Here is a 19,794-nt window from a genome sequence, read left to right as displayed (position 1 = left end):
TTGAATTGTTTATTTGAGCTTCTCATTCTCAATTAAGAGCTCATTAATTTTGTTTTTCAAAACTTCCAATTCATTTTTTTGAGATGAAGAACTTGTACTGTCAGATTTGTTTTTCAAATTTATTTCGTGAAAAGAGTCTGACAGTTTCTTGTACTCAATGACTATTATTGAGTGCAGTAGTTAGATCATCTCTTGTGATGTCATCAAAGGTGAAGTCAAATACCTCATTATCGTCTGCATGAATCATTTGACACTTTCGTCCTCACTTTCGCTTGACGAGTTGTAATCTGAGTTACTATCAGCCCATTTTTTCTTGCTTTCCTCAGCCAATAGAGCTTTTTGTTCCTTCTTATTTTTCTTATCGAAAAGCTTATTGTAATCCCTCTTGGGCTTTCTACAGTCAACTTTGAAATGACATGTTTTGTCATAGTTAAAGCATCTTAAGTTAGCATTTGATTCATTCTTATTATTGTTTCTATTAGAATTAGAGTTAGAATGATTCTTCCTCATGAATTTTCTAAACTTCTTGACAAATAGTGATATAGCATCGTCGCAGATATGTTCCGCAGACTTCGTAGTTGTCGAGGTAGGGGACTTTTCAGTAGTCACCAGTGCTTTTGTTATAGCTGGCATGGATGACTCATCTTCATTCATTGAGTTTATTTCAAACTCGTAGGCTTTCAAATTGGCGAACAGATCGTACAACTCAATCTTGTTGATGTCTTTAGATTCCCTCATGCCCATCGTCTTGATGTCTCATTCTCTAGGTAAAGCTCTCATAACTTTGATGAAAATCTCTCTATTGATGTATGTCTTTCCCAGAGTTGAGATTTCAATGGCTATGCTACTAAATCTTTCATCGAATTCAGTCATTGTCTCTCTAGGACGCATCTTGATGTTATCAAACTTATGTGTGGCAACCATCAACTTATTTTCTTTAGTTTGGTTGTTGCCTTCACATAGTTGAGTCAGCTTTTCCCAAATCTCTTTGGCGGTAGAACATGACTTGATTTTGCTGAACATGTTCTTGTCAAACGTATTGTAGATAATATCTTTGGCCACATTGTCGAGGTTTACCTTCCTCTTATCTTCAGCAGTCCACTCGTGTTTGGGCTTCTCCTTCATCACAGGAGCACCCTCAGTTGTAGTTGTGGTTGTGCTGACCTTTAGAATCTTCATGGGACCATTTGTGATGACATACCACATATCATCATCTTGGGCAGCCAGATGTGCATGCATTCTGATCTTTCATTCATCATAATCTTCCTTTGTGAACATTGTGATTTTGTTTAGGAGAGACATGATTTAGATATCTGCTTTGTTTGAGAATATAAAACCTTGCTCTAATATCACTTGTTAGGATCAATGACAACAATAGAAGGGGGTTAAATATTATTGTACTAATTTTCACGTTCAATTCGATTTTAATCATGTTAGAGATTGAAAATCTATTTTTATTCTTCGACAAATCATAGCAAGATCTTGAACGGTTTCAAGTGCGGAAAGTGCTTGCTAGATTTGAAGCGGCAGATGCAAGACTAAATAAAGCAGTAAGGTAATAACACAAGATTTTATGGATGTTCGGAAATAAAACTCCTACGTCACTCATTCTTCTGTTTCTAGAAGGATTCTACTAGAAGACTTTGATTTGTATAGCCTCTACACAAACTCACTCAAATCACAGGTCTTAACAGTTGTCTATTCTGAACTCTTAGTTATCACATTATGTTGAACAAACAACGTTTTTTTCAACTTACAACACTAAAAATACTATCAGGTAGTAAAGTAAATTATCTCTCAACTTAATATAGTGACTTGACGTATTCACTTGTGAAAGACGGGCTAGAGAGAGTAATCAAAAAGCTTAGCTAATTGAGCGTAAATTGACCGAGAGAGTTCGTTGTTGTACTCTGATTCCTTTTTATATTTAAAGCATATCAATGGTCAAATCTAATTCGTAGATACGTGTGAGCTTTCTTATGATTGTACGCCAGGTGTACGGGATAGTACGCATAAGAATAATATTCGTTGTATCGTGGCGTACTAGATTGTATTGCGCATAATATTCGGTAGAATATGGTGTACTAGATAGTAATGTGGAATATTCGGTAGAACGTGGTGTACTGTGGAATATTCGGTAGTATTGTGCGGGCTAGTGGAATAATCGTGTACGTGACAGTTGTACATTTTGGCGTCTTAAGCAGATGTAGTAGACTGCTGATAGCGTACACTATTGTTGGCCCAACACTGTTGTTCTCTACTCGACTATTAGCGCAACATAGTTGTTGGCTACTCGGTTGTTAGTGCAACACAGCTATTGGCGCAACATTGTTCGCTACTCTATTGTTAGTGCAACACAACTATTAGCGCAAAACAACTGTTGGAGCAACACTACTGCCAACGCTTCTTCAGACTACTGTTAGCGCATCTTTAGACTACTATTAGCGGTAGGCTGTTGTCAGCGCTTCTTCAGACTGTTGTTAACGCATCTTCAGATTTCTATTAACGCTAGGCTACTGTTAGCGCTTCTTCATACTACTATTGAGGTAAGGTTGTTGTCAACGCTTCTTCAACTCTATTGTTGGAGCAAGGCTGCTGCTAGTACTTCTTCAACTATACTGTTGAAGCAAGACTACTGCCAACATGCTGAAATCAACTTTATTGTTGGCAACCCTGCTGCCAACACCTTTTCAGCTCTACTAACGTCAACTTTGTTGTAATGCCTCTTCAGCTCTGCTGACGTCAACTATGATGTCACCGCCTCTTCAGCTCTACCTACACATTAAACATTTGCAGAACTTAGTTTTATTTATTTATCACGCATCATCAAAACTATGTCGTATTGATTTTTATTATACTAAGTTCATTTTAATCATTTAAATCGTTTTTCTTAATTCAACTTAATTAATAATTTCCCTTTTAATCTTAATTTCTCATTTTTCTTTCTTTAACTTAATCTAACAATTTTTTTAGAGATTGATTGATCGTGATTAGGATTAGGCTTTTATTCCCTACAATCATATGAGTTGATTGTAACTTATAAATCATGATTCAATGATCTATATCAAAAGTTATAAGACCTATAATTCTTGAACAATTCAAGAACACTCGGTCCCCGACGACCGAGTCATGTAGGACCAGGACCCAGAAACATGACCGGAAATCTTTAGTCCAGACCGAGACTAAGGGCTGATGTTCTTGAGTTAGGACTGAGTCCGAGGACTAATGTTTTTGAGTTAGGACCGAGACTTAATGCATGTGTTCTTAAGCAAGGATCGAGGAATCCGACCGAGAGGTCTGACCTAGGACCGAGACTCCTAGGTCCATGATCGAGAAAACTAGACTTGGGACCGAACATCCTAGACCTAAGACTAAACAACCTAAGTTCATGACTGAGCCTCCTGAACCTCGGGACCGAGCTTTCCGGTCCCTCGACCAAGTAGTCTGAGTTCGGGACTAAGCCTCCCAAACCCATGACCGAGCCCTCCGGATTCATGGACCCATGCTCTCGAGCCCTGATCTAGACCTCCTCGGTCTAGATCAAACCCTTCCGAGCCCAAATCAGCAAAACTGGACCCAGACCCTATGACTCCGGTCCTAGGGCCTATTTGGTTCCACTTTTCAAAATCCAAAATTATTTTTGTAATTTTGTAATCCCAATCCATTTTCAAATAATCCAAAAAGATTAGAAAATGATATTTAAATATTTTCGGGATATTTTCTAACAAATATTTTGGCTAAGGCCCCGTTTGAAATTTATTTTTAAATTATAACAATTTTCTTATATTTTAGGATGTTTTCTCAGCTTGATATCAACGGAATCACAAGTATGTCTTTTAAATAATTTTGTACAATTATTCACGTAATTTAAACATATTTTTATTTAGGACCCCCTGACTACTATTAACGAAAATAAACCTTATCATATCTAGAATTTGTTATAATAAAATAAAATAAAATAGTGTTTTGATGGGCGCATAAGACATAGCGCGAAAGCCCTTTCCCGAACGTAATAAAAAACGAACTCTTTATAAAGACTCTAGTATAAAGTACGTTTATACACGTACCATTTACTGATTTTTCTAAAATCATTTAGCGACTCTGTTTTCAAATAAATAATCTTTTAAATTAGTTATGTTTGATTAATTTAAACCGAATTTTGACCAAATTATTATTTGACCCTAAATTATTAAAATTTGAATAAAATTAATTATTTGTACATGATTAATTTCAAAAGCTCTCACGTATTCTCGAAATCTTTTAAAATAAATATTTTCTTTAAAAGATGTCTGACACGCAAATTAAAGTTAAAACGCATCAAACTTCGAGCCATCTCGCGATCCCCGTATTACCACGTGCCATCCAAACACATGCTAAGCTACGAAAGAGAATATCCTAGAGTTTATAAGTTTGACCGGATGATCTTATACAAAATATAACAATTTTTGTTTAGGATTAATAACTAAACAAAGTGGATAAAATTCATTTGGAAATAACAATATCTCCATAATTAAGCGAGTTATATTACCTCTATCTATGTCCTAAATCTAGAGTATCATTTGTGTTTCAACAATAACATGATTAAAGGTTATACTGAAAATACAGTACCACAATATATTAAAAATATCGATTTTTTTGGTATACCGAAAAAAATGTAAGGTATGGTACCGATACCAAAATTATTAGTACGGTATAAAGTATGAGATTTTCATATTTTGATATATCAGGATATATAGAAATACCGAAATAATATTTATAAATTAAAAAATATGTATTATATAATACTTATAAGAAAATAAATATATTAATATTAATTTAATTATATAAATATAATTTTTAAAAATTAAATCAAAATATAATTATATTATAATATTATTCCATATATGCAATTTTTAGACATTCTATTTTACAATATATAAAACTAATTTTATTTTACTATAAAGTATTTAATTGTTTTCTTTCAAATAGACATAATATAGTCTAATATATTGTAAAGTTAAATCTCAAATAGAAAATACATTTCGAAAATATTATTATTATTATCTAACCTGAATTGTATTATCAATTTATAAAAAACAAATTGCATATGCAAATGTGATTAAAGACCAATATGAATCTCATTCTCTCGTCTCCATTTTAGTCTAACTTTAACATTATACTTATGTTATTCTTGTTAACCCCAATTTTTGTAACTAAATTTAATTCTTAACGTTCACTGGTTTATAAAAATATTAGATTTTAAAAAGTATACATTTTCATTTTATGATAAATATATTTAATTTTTAGTTTTGTGTAACCTCTATGTAATAACGGTATTAAATTGATTTTTTTTGTTTAAGTTAATATATTTTTGAAGTATAAATGTATAATACCGACATTGTACCGAAATTAAGAAACATCAAAATTAATGTAAGATAAATTTATGAATTTTTCTATACCGAAATTTTCGATAAGATATAAAATATGGATAAAAAGTTAAAGTATATCGTACTAACCCACCCCTAAATATTATTCACGAGTAAATAAATTTTGACTATTATAGAGTATCAATTTATAAGTTATTTAGAAACTAATATTTTTTTTTGTCATCCTTATCATAATCACTTTTAAAAGTTATAATGATTTTTTTTTAATAAAAAGTGCATGAAACCAGTACTTTTAAAAAAGATCAAGCTAAATTTCATAAATAGTTTTGATTTTGCACAATAAAGATATTAATTATTGTAAGAAATAAAATCAATATTATGATTAATCTAAAAAATAGTCTAGGCAATTCTCAATGTTTAAAAGCACAAATATGAATAGAATTACTGCTTAACAAAACATTCAAAATCGATTTAGGAGTTCTCTGACCCCGACTTTTGAAAGAAAGTTCCGGCGTGGCCCGGGTTGTGTTGGTAGGTGAATATCCAGAAATTAATTCACAAACAGTACGACAACAGGTAGGGTTGCTAGTTCAAGTGGACCAAGCGGCCCGGTCAATCATTCACCCCATGAAATGTTTTTTCGTAACTCTAAAGTATAGTAATGGATCTTTGAGAGGGCTCTTCTTAGATTAGGGGCAATTCGTGCTTTCCATGCCAGTTTCATGACAAATGCATCATTCATTGTTCTTAGGCTCCGAATGCCAAGGCCTCCTTCTGACTTAGACTTGCATACATCCCCACTTAACTAGATGGGGGTTATGCAGCCTGGCATAAATTGCAAAAGGAATCATTGCCATATTCTACCAGCACATGGGAGAATTGTTAAATCGTTAAAATATTTATAAATTTACAAAGATTTGGTAGTAGTGGGTACTAGGGGTGTAAACGAGTCAAGTTCTCGTGAATAGCTCGGTCAAAACTCGGCTCGAACTCGAGCTCGAATTTTATATTTGTTGTTCGATTAGCTCATTATCATTTTGTATATATAACTTGTATGTTTGTATCATACAATAATTGACTATAGTCATTTATAATGTTAAAAAATAACCAATATATCTATTTTCATTATTTAGTTTAGATGTACCTAATTAATATAATGTCAAAATTGACTTTTTTTTTAATATACTCTCAAATAAATCTGAATAAGATTGATACAAGTACTTTTTTAATATAAAATTTTGACTAAAACAGTGAAATATAAACATTTTAATTTTTAAATCACTTGTTTTAGATTTATATTTTTATATATTATTATTTATTTTGTAGGTAAAATTTAAATCAATAAAAATACACAATTTAATAAGCAAATATATATATATATATCACTACCTTAATGTCAATATTTTTTTTAAATAAAAAATTTAAAAAAAAATTAAGTAATCCTATCAAAGCACATGAACTTTTATAAATAGAAAATAAAATTATGTTATTTAAGAATATAAAAATGACTTATATGTCTATGCCAATTAATATATTTATTTTTATTTTTGAGTAGAATTATTCTTTTTGTTTGTAAATAAGACATCAAATTTTGAAAATTAACTAAATATATTTTCTAAATAACACTGTATAATAATATGCTTAATATTCAAATAAATAAAAAATACATTTTCTCTTGAACCTTATGGGTTTTATAAAATTAAGAGAGAGAAAAATTGAATGATGGGTGATAATTTTAAGGAAATAATGATTAATTTTGATAAAAAAAAACTTAAAGGTATTGATATATATAAATAAAATATAAAATAATAATTTAAAATAAATGGTATTTTTATTAATAAAATGAATGATGAGAGGATTAAGAAGCGATTAATTTGAAAATTGATTTTGAAAATATATGCATAATGAATGTACTCATCATATCATTGTCCTCTCGTATAGGTTTGAGCCACATGTTGATCATTGTTTTATCCTTTCAACGTGGCCATTCTTTTTATATATATTAAATATATAGTATCAAAGTATATTGATAGTATATTCTTTTTTATATTTAATTATTTAAATAACAAATTTGATTTAACCCACCCTATACTTAGATTATTTTAAAAACATTTTAATTATTTTTAGTTCACTGTCAAATATTTATTTTAATTAAAAATATTAATTTTTACACTAATATTTAAAATTTAAATATCACTTTCTATAAGTAAAATAATAATTTGTGTCTTACTAATACAAATTTAGTGAAATATATTTATATTTGAAAGGAGCGTATGTATAAACATAGTACGAGACATACATTATATGAGTACGACAAAATGAAGTTATCCTTGTTTTTAACTTGGTTGTTTCTCAAGTGAAGAATTCTCATTTCAAATCTTATTAGTAGTATCTAATATTACATGTTAGCTATCTTACATACCAAAAAAATCTATTAGGATGTTACATAAATGTTAATTTCTTGGTTTTCAACCCTTGTATTATAAGAGAAGTACATGAAAGCACTTGTGAAATCTACATTGTTGGTCTATTATTAGGACGAAGTTTTTGAGAATTTACTACTTTTAATTTTAATTAAGAATGCGTTACGAATACACAAAGTTTGAAAATATCATAATGGTCAAATCACAAAGTTTGAAAATATCATAATGGTTAAATCTACGCAGTAGCCTAATTGCATTCCTCATTCAATTCTCTATACTCTGCCATTTACATAGGCCTTGTTTTCTTTGGGTTATTTGAAAAACCCAAACAAAATCAATTATCACAACTTTGATTCTACTAGGTATAAAAAAAAATTAACTATCATTTTTCGTTAAAGTTATCTTTAAAACTCTTGTTTCTCCACTTTTTGAAGTATTAATTTTTGTAAATACACTTAACTAATTTAATAGAAAATGAATCGAATAAACATAGTAATAGATTTTAAAGTAATTTTGAAAATTACCCAACTGTGTAATGTCTCGATCATATGTATACCATAATTCTTTTAATATTGTCCTCTCATATAGTTTTGAGCCACATGTTGAACATTGACTTATCCTTGCAATCTGGTCATTTTTTTAATATTAAATATATTGATACCATTATTTTATATTTCTTTAATCTATATATAATATATATTTAAATAATTCACTCATCATTTAAATTACATTGAAAACAAAAATGAATATAATTTTTAATTCCCCTTACAAGTTATAAACCCTCTTTACAGTGTACGGCCACAGAAATTTGGAGCCTTTCTGAAAAAAAATATATTTATTTTTTATTCAATTTATTTGTTATATTAAAAAACATACAATATATTTATTTAAAATTAATAAATCTAACTTATTCTATTTGTTAAATATTTTATTTCATATTTTTTAGGGGCCAGGGAGGACCAGTGTTAGTTAGTGTTGTGTATTGTCCTTCACACAATTCCTTATTTTATTAAAAAGATATAACAAAAAAACTCAATTAATAATTGTAGCTTAGAATTTCATATAAAAAATACAGCACTTTGTATATCAAGATAATGAAAAAAAATTTATTTAACCCACCCCATGCTTATATTATTTTAAAAACATTTTTAATTATTTTTAGTTCACCTTAAATTAGATATTTGGTCACTTTATACTTACTAAAAATATTAATTATTTAAATTAATAATTGTATTTAAATGTCACTTTTCCTACAATAGAGATCATGGTTCTAATGGTACTCATACAAATTTATTTATTATTTGGAAGGAGAAAGCAGTAAAGTTCATATTTTTTATAAATGTGGAAAAATAATATATGTTTAAATGTCATGAGAGTGTATTATAATAAAAAAAAAAAGGTTATTTGTATTGTTATAGGATGACTGGAAATAAGAAGAGGAAATATTAGAAATTTCAATTTTTACAAATGTGAGAATAATATAAGAGTGATTTTATTTATTTATTTGTATTGTCATATAAGGACGGTAAATAAGATGAATTAAATTGCATTGGTTTAAATTACTATAAAAATAAATTCTAGAGATTTATATGAATATAAAATAACCGAATGTGAAATAGATTAAACTAAAAAATATAACTTATAATATATATAGTAAAAAATGAGGAAAAGAAGAATGGCTGAATTTATGTTAGTTCAAATGATTTAATATTCACATATTTCTTTTTTATAAAAATAATATAAATATAAATATTTTATTTTTATTATTTTATTATATTTAAATAATATATAAAGTATTGAATATATAAAAACTAATAAATATATTAGGTTAGTTTTATCAAAATAATATAAACCACTTTATTTTAATTATTTTATTATATTTAAGTGTAATATATAAAATATATAAAATATAAAATCTAATAATATATATATATATATATAATGCTTAATTTCAAATTGTCTGAATTGTCGGGTTGAGAGGGTTGTGGTTAATTTAAATATAATGTGAGAGTAAATGGATATTTGGGTTGAGTTGTGAGTTGATCTATTCATAAATTAAAATGGTTAAAAATAAAATAAAAAATAATATAAGTATATTTCGAACTTGCAACATAACAAAATAAGTACAATCATTAAACCAACTAGGTTAATAAGACTTTATATTTAAATTCAATACAAAATTGAATGAACATGCGACATTCTTAATCGTATAAGTTTAAATTTTTAACTAATATATAATATATATTTATATATATATATATATGCTAAATTTTAAAGTGTTTGGATCCCCGGGTCGAGAGTTGTGATTAATTTGAATATATATGTGAGAGTAAATGAATAATTGGACTGAGTCGTGAGTTGACTCGCCAATAAATTTGAAACAATTAAATTAAATATAATATATATAAGTTTCTAAATAAGTATAACATTTTAACCGACTAAGCTAATAAAATTTTATATTTTAAATTCAATACAAAATTTGATAAATATATTATATTACTAAAAATATAAGTTCAATATTTTAACTAACTAAGCTAATAATGATTTATATTTAAATTTAATATAAAGTTTGATAAATGAAACTAATTAAGCTAATAATGATTTATATTTAAATATAATTTAAAGTATGATAAATAGACGCCATTAATTTATATAATTTAATTTTTTTTATTAATTTCTTATAAATTTTGTAAGACATATTTATTAATTCGTGATATATTCGAATAAAAATAAATTTTTATTTATTTATTTATAATTTTATATACAAAATATATATACATATATAAAATTACAAATTAAATTCAATAATTACAAGTCATGTAATGGTTAAAATGTTTAAATTTTAAACTTGAGACAAATGTTCGAGTCCTAACTGATACAGATTTTAGATGGTGTATTATAAATAATAAAATAATAATGGTATAAGTGGGTGCTATGATGGATTAAAGGAATTGTCGGATTTTGAAGAGATATTATAAAGATTAAAATGTATATGTGGGTGTGATGATGGATTAAAAAAATGGTCGGATTTTAGAAGGGATTTATAAATATTAAAATGGGAATGATAGTTTGAATTGAAAAAATGCCAAAGTGAGGGGTAGTGTGATTGACAATGACAAATTGGATAGAGCAAAATGCTCAATATGAGAGTAGAAGGTTGCTCAATGCGTGGGTAGACGGTGATCGAAAATACAACGAGTCACAAATGAATTTGTTTGATTATTTGTCTCATTTTTTATGTTTTTACACAATATATATAATTATAAATTAAATTCAATAATCACAAGTGGTGCAATGGTTTAGGGTTCGAGTCCTAACTTATACGAATTTCAAAGAGGGTATTATAAGATTAAAATGATGATGGTATATGTGGGTGCGATGATGGATTAAGGGAATGATCAAATTTTAAATGTGAATGATGGTTCGTATTGGAACAAAATGCCCAAAATGAGGATGTAATGTGATCGATAATGATGAGTTGGTTAGTGCATAATATGACGAGTCTCGGATGAAGCAAAATATTCAAAGTGAGGATATAATTTGTATGTTGTGTTTAATGTTTAAAGTAAAAATATGTGGTGGTTAATAATGTTAAGTAGATTAGACATAATTATCTTTTATAATAAAGTCTTCGGCAATGTGAGTCATCTAATGAAACATAATTTTTGAAGTATAACTAAAAACTAATACGAGACGTTATCCGTTGTACATTGATTAAAATATTAAATAATGGTAATATTTTTGTTAAGTTATTTTATTATAATATTTTAAATATTTTAAATTAATTAGTATGAAATAATATTTGTAAAATATTAATGGATGATAATATTTATTATTTTATTTTATAAAAATAATTATTTAAATATATAAAATATAAATAATTAAATTTAGAATATTTGTAAAATATTAATTGATGATAATATTTATTATTTTATTTTATAAAAATAATTATTTAAATATATAAAATATAAATAATTAAATTTAGAATGTATTAAAATTAATATAATTTTTATATGTTCTCTACATATTTATTATTCATATAATTAAATTTTTTATTCATTTTATTAATTTATTTGACCATATAATATTTATTAATTTAATTAAATATTTACTATATAATTTTTTAATAATTAATTTTAAATCAAAAATATATCTTTTCAAATTATGAAATAAACTAATCTTTCCTAGTACTAGTTAGGTTAAATTCATATATTTTATTATATCAAAAGAGTATAAATAATTTGTTATAATATTTTATTACATTTAAATATAACATATAAAATATAAAAAAATATAAAATATAAAATTATATTTTGTTCTATCAAAATAATATAAAAAACTTTGTTTTAATTATTTAATTATATTTAAATATAATATATAAAATATTGAAAATATAAAATCTAATAAATATATTAAGTTAGTTCAAATGTATATATTTTGTTCTATCAAAATAATATAAAATTTAATTATATTTAAATATAATATATATAATATTGAAAATATAAAATATAGTAAATATATTAGTTTAAATTCATATATTCTATTCTATCTAAATCATATAAATAATTTTACTATATTTAAATATAATATATAAATATATATTCTTTTTTCAAACCCACAAAATATATAATTATAAGTTTCCTTATATGTAGTTTTGGGCCTAAACGCACAGGCCCATTGACTAAACGCTGCAGCCACCGCAAAAAATAAGGTATTTCCTTAGGGTTTCGCATAAACCTTATATATATATATATATGTGATCATCAACCTATCTTACCCATTGCTCTTCTCTTTCTCTCTCTCTTTCTTTGAAGCGGCCGCCTTGTTTCAACTCTACGGTATGACTGAATCTATGATACTTACGATTATCTTTCATCTTCTCATAAGCTCAATCTATTGTTTGAGCTTGTTCTATAGCGAAATCTTGTTTCTTTGATAGTTTTGTTTTCTATTGAGATTTTGAAGGCGAAGTTTTTTTTGTTGATTATCTTTTGAAAATTGTTGATTTCTGTTGAGTTCAGATCTAAGAGATCGTTTTTATATCGTTTGTTTGATTACTTTTGGCTACTTCTCGATTTTGTAGTTTTCAGATCTAGTTGTTCAGTCATCTCTCATACAGTTATTTGACGAAGATTTAGATTTATGAAGCAAGTTATTGTATGAATTTTATGTATAATAGCTAATCTTGTAGACTGTTTATTGTGCAGGAGTCTTTGAAACAAATTTTATTAGATCCGCTTCTCACTGAACCGTCAAGATGGTAAATACCTTTCTTCAAGTTGAATATATACGATCTGTTCATATATTTATCACATAAATTCTGATTATTTGTTGTTTTTGTCGTATGTTTAGGTTAAGTTTACAGCTGATGAGCTCCGTAGGATTATGGACTACAAGCACAACATCAGAAACATGTCTGTGATTGCTCACGTCGATCACGGTGTGTTATTTTCTCTTTTTATTAAACCCTTGTTAATATTTTACCTGAAAAATATAAACTTTCTTTAAACTTGTATTTATATGTTTAATGTCATGTGAAGCATATAGTCTTCCCAAATTTGAACTTTATTTATACCCCGAAATGTTTTTGTTAATCATCTTTGTATTCTTTCATCTCTAAGAAAAAAGTTCGACTCTTCACATAAGCAATCCTGTTTTAGTTTTCATATATTGTATAACATGCATATTGTTGTAACCATGTTGAATCTATCACTTTGATCTATATTTAGTATGTGAAATGTTAATTATGATGTTTGGGTTCTGTTTATTTGTGTTTTTGTTGAAAAGGCTAATGCTTGATTGTTAATGACAACAGGAAAATCCACTCTTACTGACTCACTTGTGGCTGCTGCGGGTATCATTGCCCAAGAAGTTGCTGGTGATGTTCGTATGACTGATACCCGTGCTGATGAGGCTGAGCGTGGTATCACCATCAAGTCCACTGGTATTTCTCTCTACTATGAGATGGAAGATGAGGCCCTTAAGAGCTTCAAGGGAGAAAGACACGGAAACGAGTACCTTATCAATTTGATTGATTCACCTGGGCACGTTGACTTTTCTTCTGAAGTTACTGCTGCTCTTCGTATCACTGATGGTGCCCTTGTGGTGGTTGATTGTGTTGAGGGTGTCTGTGTCCAAACAGAGACTGTCCTCCGACAGGCTTTGGGAGAAAGGATTCGACCTGTCTTGACTGTCAACAAGATGGACAGGTGTTTCCTTGAGCTTCAAGTTGAAGGAGAAGAAGCTTACCAGACATTTTCAAGGGTTATTGAGAATGCTAATGTCATCATGGCCACATATGAAGACCCATTGCTCGGTGATGTTCAGGTTTACCCTGAGAAGGGAACTGTTGCTTTCTCTGCTGGTCTTCACGGTTGGGCTTTTACCCTTACCAACTTCGCTAAGATGTATGCTTCCAAATTCGGTGTTGATGAGAGCAAGATGATGGAGAGACTTTGGGGTGAGAACTTCTTTGACCCAGCAACCAGAAAGTGGACTGGAAAGAACACTGGTACTGCCACCTGCAAACGTGGGTTCGTTCAGTTCTGTTACGATCCAATCAAGATGATTATCAACACTTGCATGAACGACCAGAAAGACAAGCTGTGGCCCATGTTGCAGAAACTTGGAGTCTCAATGAAGTCTGACGAAAAGGATTTGATGGGAAAGCCTTTGATGAAGCGTGTTATGCAGACATGGCTTCCAGCCAGCACTGCCCTACTTGAGATGATGATATTCCATCTCCCATCCCCCTCAACTGCCCAGAGGTATCGTGTTGAGAATCTGTACGAGGGTCCTCTTGACGATCAATACGCAACTGCTATTAGGAACTGTGATCCTGAAGGTCCTCTCATGCTTTATGTATCTAAGATGATTCCAGCTTCCGACAAAGGTCGGTTCTTTGCTTTCGGACGTGTGTTTTCTGGTAAGATTTCTACCGGAATGAAGGTCAGAATCATGGGTCCTAATTTCGTTCCTGGTGAGAAGAAGGATCTTTACACCAAGAGTGTTCAGAGGACTGTCATCTGGATGGGAAAGAAGCAAGAAACAGTTGAAGATGTTCCTTGTGGTAACACTGTTGCTTTGGTCGGTTTGGATCAATACATTACCAAGAATGCAACTCTAACGAATGAGAAGGAAGTTGATGCTCACCCAATCCGAGCCATGAAGTTCTCTGTCTCACCCGTTGTCCGTGTTGCTGTTCAGTGCAAGGTCGCCTCTGATCTTCCAAAGCTTGTGGAAGGTCTAAAACGTTTGGCCAAATCTGACCCTATGGTTGTCTGCAGTATTGAGGAGTCCGGTGAACACATCATTGCAGGAGCTGGTGAGTTGCATTTGGAAATCTGTTTGAAGGATCTGCAAGATGATTTCATGGGAGGTGCTGAAATCATAAAATCCGACCCTGTTGTGTCTTTCCGTGAGACTGTTCTTGAGAAATCTAGCCGTGTTGTGATGAGCAAATCGCCAAACAAGCATAACCGTTTGTACATGGAGGCTAGACCCATGGAAGAAGGCTTGGCTGAGGCTATTGATGATGGAAGAATTGGCCCAAGAGATGATCCCAAGAACAGGTCTAAGATCCTTGCTGAAGAATTTGGCTGGGATAAGGATCTAGCCAAGAAGATCTGGTGTTTCGGTCCTGAAACCACCGGCCCTAACATGGTTGTTGATATGTGTAAGGGAGTTCAGTATTTGAACGAAATCAAGGATTCAGTTGTTGCTGGTTTCCAGTGGGCTTCTAAGGAAGGTGCCCTAGCTGAGGAGAACATGAGAGGTATTTGCTTTGAAGTTTGTGATGTTGTTCTTCATTCTGATGCTATTCACAGAGGTGGTGGTCAAGTTATCCCTACTGCAAGGAGAGTTATTTATGCTTCTCAGTTGACCGCCAAGCCCAGGCTGTTGGAACCCGTCTATCTTGTTGAGATTCAAGCACCCGAAGGAGCTCTTGGTGGTATTTACAGTGTTCTGAATCAGAAGCGTGGACACGTTTTCGAAGAGATGCAGAGGCCAGGTACTCCTTTGTATAACATCAAGGCTTATCTTCCTGTTGTTGAGTCTTTCGGATTTTCGAGTACTTTGAGGGCTGCAACTTCTGGACAAGCTTTCCCCCAGTGTGTGTTTGATCATTGGGAAATGATGACTTCTGATCCACTTGAGACTGGTTCTCAAGCTTCGACTTTGGTTGCTGATATCCGTAAGCGTAAGGGTTTGAAGGAGCAGATGACCCCCTTGTCCGATTTCGAAGACAAGCTCTAGATTGTTTTGTTTCTTTTCTGTCCTGGTTATTATTGAACTTTCTTCTGGTTTACTTATGTCAAACTCTTATGCCTATTTGGTTTTTCTTTTTTGAGGATTTTGTTTGAGGTTATGTTTGGACAATTTGTTTTGTCATGTTATCTTGTTCACTGGTACTCTTTTTTCAATTTTTCTTATTAATGTATCACAGCTACTTTAATATTTAACTGTGTCATTTCAATATCTTAAGTGGTTTCATAATTTCATTATACATTGTTACTTATAAGATGAAACAAAAACAACCCAATTGTTTTATATCTTGTGAGGATGCAGATGAACATAGACTCGATGTGATGAAACAACAACCCATTGTTTTATATCTTGTGAGGATGCAGATGAACAGGTACTCCATGTGATGGTATTGGAGATGAATGGAAAACTATCCTCTCATCTTTCACAGCTTTCTCCAGCTTGAATCTTGTCACAATGTTGTGAATATAGACAAGTATTTCAAGCCTAGCATACTCTTTCCCAGGACACATTCTTGGCCCTCCTCCGAATGGCACAAATGTGAATGGTGCTGGTCCACTTCCGTCGAATCTTGATGGGTCGAACTTGTCTGGTTCGGGGAAGTAGTTTGGATTCCTGTGGGTAGTATGCACACTCCAGAAAGTCTGCAATGGATTAAGAGTTAAAATACTAATGTGTTATGTGTGTATAGAGGATTTGAATTGATTTTACCTTCCAGCCTTTGGGAATGGTAAAACCGCCATAAGTAAAGTCGGTTGCAGCCTCTCTAAAGGCACCCTGAGCTGGTGGTACCAACCTTAAAGCCTCGCGAGCCACATTCCATGAATACTTCATCTTCTCTATGTCTTCCCACGATAGCTGATCTTCTGATCCTTTAGATTTTGCAATTTCCATTTGTTCTGTCATAAAACAACCACTTGAGCCTTTTTGAAAAGTGTTTTTTTTCACCAAGTCACTTGTTATAAAAACTTTTAGGATATAATTGGAGTTATATGTGAGATTAAAATTAACAATTTCATTATTATGTTTCAAAAGAAAAGTTATCGTATTTATAATTCCTATGTTTGAACAAATTATAATGAATATTATTTATATTATATCAATTCAACACAACCCATTAAAGTAACTCATACTAGAGTTTTCATGAATTTATTTTCACTAAAAAAAAATATGTTCAATATTTTATTTTCTTAAATTAAAAATAAAAATATCGATTGAACAATTTAACTCTAATGTAAATGATAAACCAGTAAAATTTTGTTTAAAAAAAATAGAAAGAATGAATAATAGCATTCTAATAGCCATAGCTTAGAAGAACATAAGTGAATTAAATCATTCAATTTCAATTTTACTTTCGATTCTTAGTTTTAGATGCTTTAACCTTACTTTCGATTCTTAATAGTCATAGAAATTGAAATTAAACCTTCTAATTTCATTCCATTGTTACCAAAAACATCCTAATTAGTGAAAAAGTGTGATTTATTTTTTAAAAATAGATTGGGCTACTTATTGGCACAATTTTAACTATATAGATTATTTGTTTTTGGATTTGTCTCTTTTGCCAAATGTAGATACAAAAAAGGCTCAATATTGATGAGTTTAAGAAGAATTTATATACCTTTGTAGACCTCTTCATAGATATGTGGAAGCTCGGCAAGAAAGTTGAGAACAAAAGTGACTGAAGTACTGGTTGTGTCGTAGCTAGCAACCAACATTCCTATAATGTTGTTAGAAACCTCCATCTCATTCATAAGCTTGTCGTTATCTTGATCAACTGCCAACAACATTCGCGATAAAAGGTCCTTATAGTTGTGTCCTTCGTTCTTCTTATAGCTCTCCGATATCTCCTTCTCCCTTTGCTCGATGATGTCTAGAAGCATTTGGCGTACCCTTTTGCCCGCATTGCATGCTCGATAATAAGCTGTCCCGGGAAAATTCAAAGGGACTGAGAACATCCCCGAAATCAACTCGTTGAAGGAATCCGCGAGTTTCTTTACATGGTGAGGATCATCAATGCCCATGAATAGTTTACATGCTAATGAAAAGGTATAGTGTCTCGCGAGTGGTGAAATCTTCACTTGTTTGTTTGGAGCCCACTCGGATTCTATATGATCGCGTGCCATCGAGTCCATGATTGGTATGTAATGTTTTAATGCCTCGGGTTTGAGGATTTCTTGCATGAATCCCTTCTTAAGTGCGGCTATGTCTTTAAATGAACTTTGGGTGAATGAAGGAAATATGAGTGCTTTCTTGATAGACTTTGGCCACCATGTGGTTAGGACTTTTGTCTCGTTTGAAAACAAGAACTTGTTACCCGAAGCTCCACAAAAAACAGCCATTTTTTCTCCGAGTAAGGATGTTTGGAAAACCTCGGGCGAACGGTTCTTCATTCTTTCGCTCATGAACTTTTGCGGTCCTGACATGGCCATTGCCATGCTTTCTCCGAGAATTGGCCAACCTGTCGTGCCTGGAGGCACGACCATGGTTCGAGTGCCATTTTTGCGCATGCGAAAGAAGATTAAGGTTGATGTGAGGATGATTACAATTGGGTAGGAGGAGAAGAAGAAGGCATAAACATCCATGTTTGGTTGGTTTTGTTGGATGTTGATGAAGAGTATCTTGATGATGGTGTGTATTAATAGTATTGAGAAATAAGAGACAAGATAAAGAGGACAAATTTCTATAGAAACAAAGTTGAGTATTTATCATGTTTAGAGAATTTTTAGTAGATTTGTTTGTTTGTCTTTATGTTGTTTTGTTTTTCAATTCTAATATGATTTTAATTGTAAAATGGACTAGACAAGAGATGGCATATCATAAGGTTATAGCCTTATGTTTATTAAATACTAACCTAAAAAGGATCCATAATAAGGATGAATTTCAGAATTTTTTCTAATCAAATATTACCATTACACTAGTTAAACTTATATATATAATTTTGTAATTTAAGACGTTAAAATAATTTTACATTTCTCATCCACTTTAATTTAAGATATTTTAAGTGATAATTGAATATGTGATATTTGATTTTTTAAAATTAGACTTGTTAATATGAGTAATCTTAACGAGTTTAAACTCTTCAAATATATGTGCGTTAAAAAAAACATTTTCAAACAATTATTGCTTTTACTTTTCTTAAAGTGTTACTTTTACATTACATTTATTTAATCTAATTGAAGTAGAAAATTAAACAAGTACCAACCACTAGAAAGTATTTAGGTGATAAATAAAAGTCATCCAAAAATAAAGGTTCTCATTTAAACCACCACCACTGAGAATTATTGAATATAGCCCATAGGAAACCACTCAAAATTATTTTAAAGATATAAAGTTATTGGTATGGGAGTTATTTGAATTATTCTTCTTACATCATATATTTATTTCATTTTTATAAAATTTAAATTTTAAATATAATAAAATATTTTTATAATTTAACTCAAATAATCTATTTTTTATTAAATAAAGTTTTGAATTTATACGTTTGCTTTTATTTTATAATAAACTATTTTTTTATGATTAATTATTAATTCAATTCATTATGGGTTCATTTTTTTTAGCTTGTTTGGTGTATGTTATATAGTAAGAATTAGGGTTATTTACAGAATTTTTTTATTTAATTATATGTAAGACTAAAATATTAATTTTTATTTTATTTTTTAAAATAATTTTTTAATAATTTGATAATTTATACCTTGTAAAATTGCCATTTCTTTAGCTTCAATTATTTATTGTTATTTTAT

At 30.1% G+C, this 19,794-nt stretch overlaps 4 protein-coding genes across 4 annotated transcripts; 1 reads left to right on the top strand and 3 right to left on the bottom strand.

Moving 5' to 3' along the window:
• Positions 1 to 243: 243 nt before the first annotated feature.
• On the bottom strand, positions 244 to 744 carry LOC124934777 (serine/threonine-protein kinase pakD-like). Its single transcript, XM_047475282.1, has one exon. It carries the CDS (start codon positions 742 to 744, stop codon positions 244 to 246), a length of 501 nt encoding a protein of 166 aa, XP_047331238.1.
• Positions 745 to 756: 12 nt separating this feature from the next.
• Positions 757 to 1,239, bottom strand: LOC124934776. The gene has a single exon (XM_047475281.1). The coding sequence runs from the start codon at positions 1,237 to 1,239 to the stop codon at positions 757 to 759; it is 483 nt and encodes a 160-aa protein (XP_047331237.1).
• An 11,308-nt stretch (positions 1,240 to 12,547) lies between these two features.
• On the top strand, positions 12,548 to 16,246 carry LOC124934167 (elongation factor 2). The gene is made up of 4 exons (XM_047474650.1): positions 12,548 to 12,627; positions 12,997 to 13,049; positions 13,142 to 13,229; positions 13,605 to 16,246. Exons 2-4 carry the CDS (start codon positions 13,047 to 13,049, stop codon positions 16,043 to 16,045), a joined length of 2,532 nt encoding a protein of 843 aa, XP_047330606.1. The 5' UTR covers positions 12,548 to 12,627; positions 12,997 to 13,046; the 3' UTR covers positions 16,046 to 16,246.
• A 152-nt stretch (positions 16,247 to 16,398) lies between these two features.
• LOC124934775 (beta-amyrin 6-beta-monooxygenase-like) lies at positions 16,399 to 18,537 on the bottom strand. Its single transcript, XM_047475280.1, has 3 exons — positions 17,673 to 18,537; positions 16,766 to 16,953; positions 16,399 to 16,698 (listed from the first exon to the last, which is right to left on the bottom strand). Exons 1-3 carry the CDS (start codon positions 18,535 to 18,537, stop codon positions 16,399 to 16,401), a joined length of 1,353 nt encoding a protein of 450 aa, XP_047331236.1.
• Positions 18,538 to 19,794: the final 1,257 nt, after the last annotated feature.

The sequence above is a fragment of the Impatiens glandulifera genome, chromosome 4 (genome assembly GCF_907164915.1).
Source record: "Impatiens glandulifera chromosome 4, dImpGla2.1, whole genome shotgun sequence".
NCBI classification, from domain to species: Eukaryota; Viridiplantae; Streptophyta; class Magnoliopsida; order Ericales; family Balsaminaceae; genus Impatiens; species Impatiens glandulifera.
This window is presented reverse-complemented; position numbering and strand designations above follow the sequence as displayed.

What these genes read in the sequence shown, in the direction of transcription:
- LOC124934777 (XM_047475282.1), bottom strand. Translation starts at nt 744, where the DNA reads ATGGGCATGAGGGAATCTAAAGACATCAACAAGATTGAGTTGTACGAT.
- LOC124934167 (XM_047474650.1), top strand. An exon ending in GATTGCTCACGTCGATCACG is followed by an intron (nt 13,230 to 13,604) that starts GTGTGTTATTTT and finishes TAATGACAACAG; the next exon opens with GAAAATCCACTCTTACTGAC.
- LOC124934776 (XM_047475281.1), bottom strand. Translation starts at nt 1,239, where the DNA reads ATGCATGCACATCTGGCTGCCCAAGATGATGATATGTGGTATGTCATC.
- LOC124934775 (XM_047475280.1), bottom strand. Translation starts at nt 18,537, where the DNA reads ATGGTCGTGCCTCCAGGCACGACAGGTTGGCCAATTCTCGGAGAAAGC. An exon ending in CTATGAAGAGGTCTACAAAG is followed by an intron (nt 16,954 to 17,672) that starts GTATATAAATTC and finishes GTTTTATGACAG; the next exon opens with AACAAATGGAAATTGCAAAA. An exon ending in CCATTCCCAAAGGCTGGAAG is followed by an intron (nt 16,699 to 16,765) that starts GTAAAATCAATT and finishes AATCCATTGCAG; the next exon opens with ACTTTCTGGAGTGTGCATAC.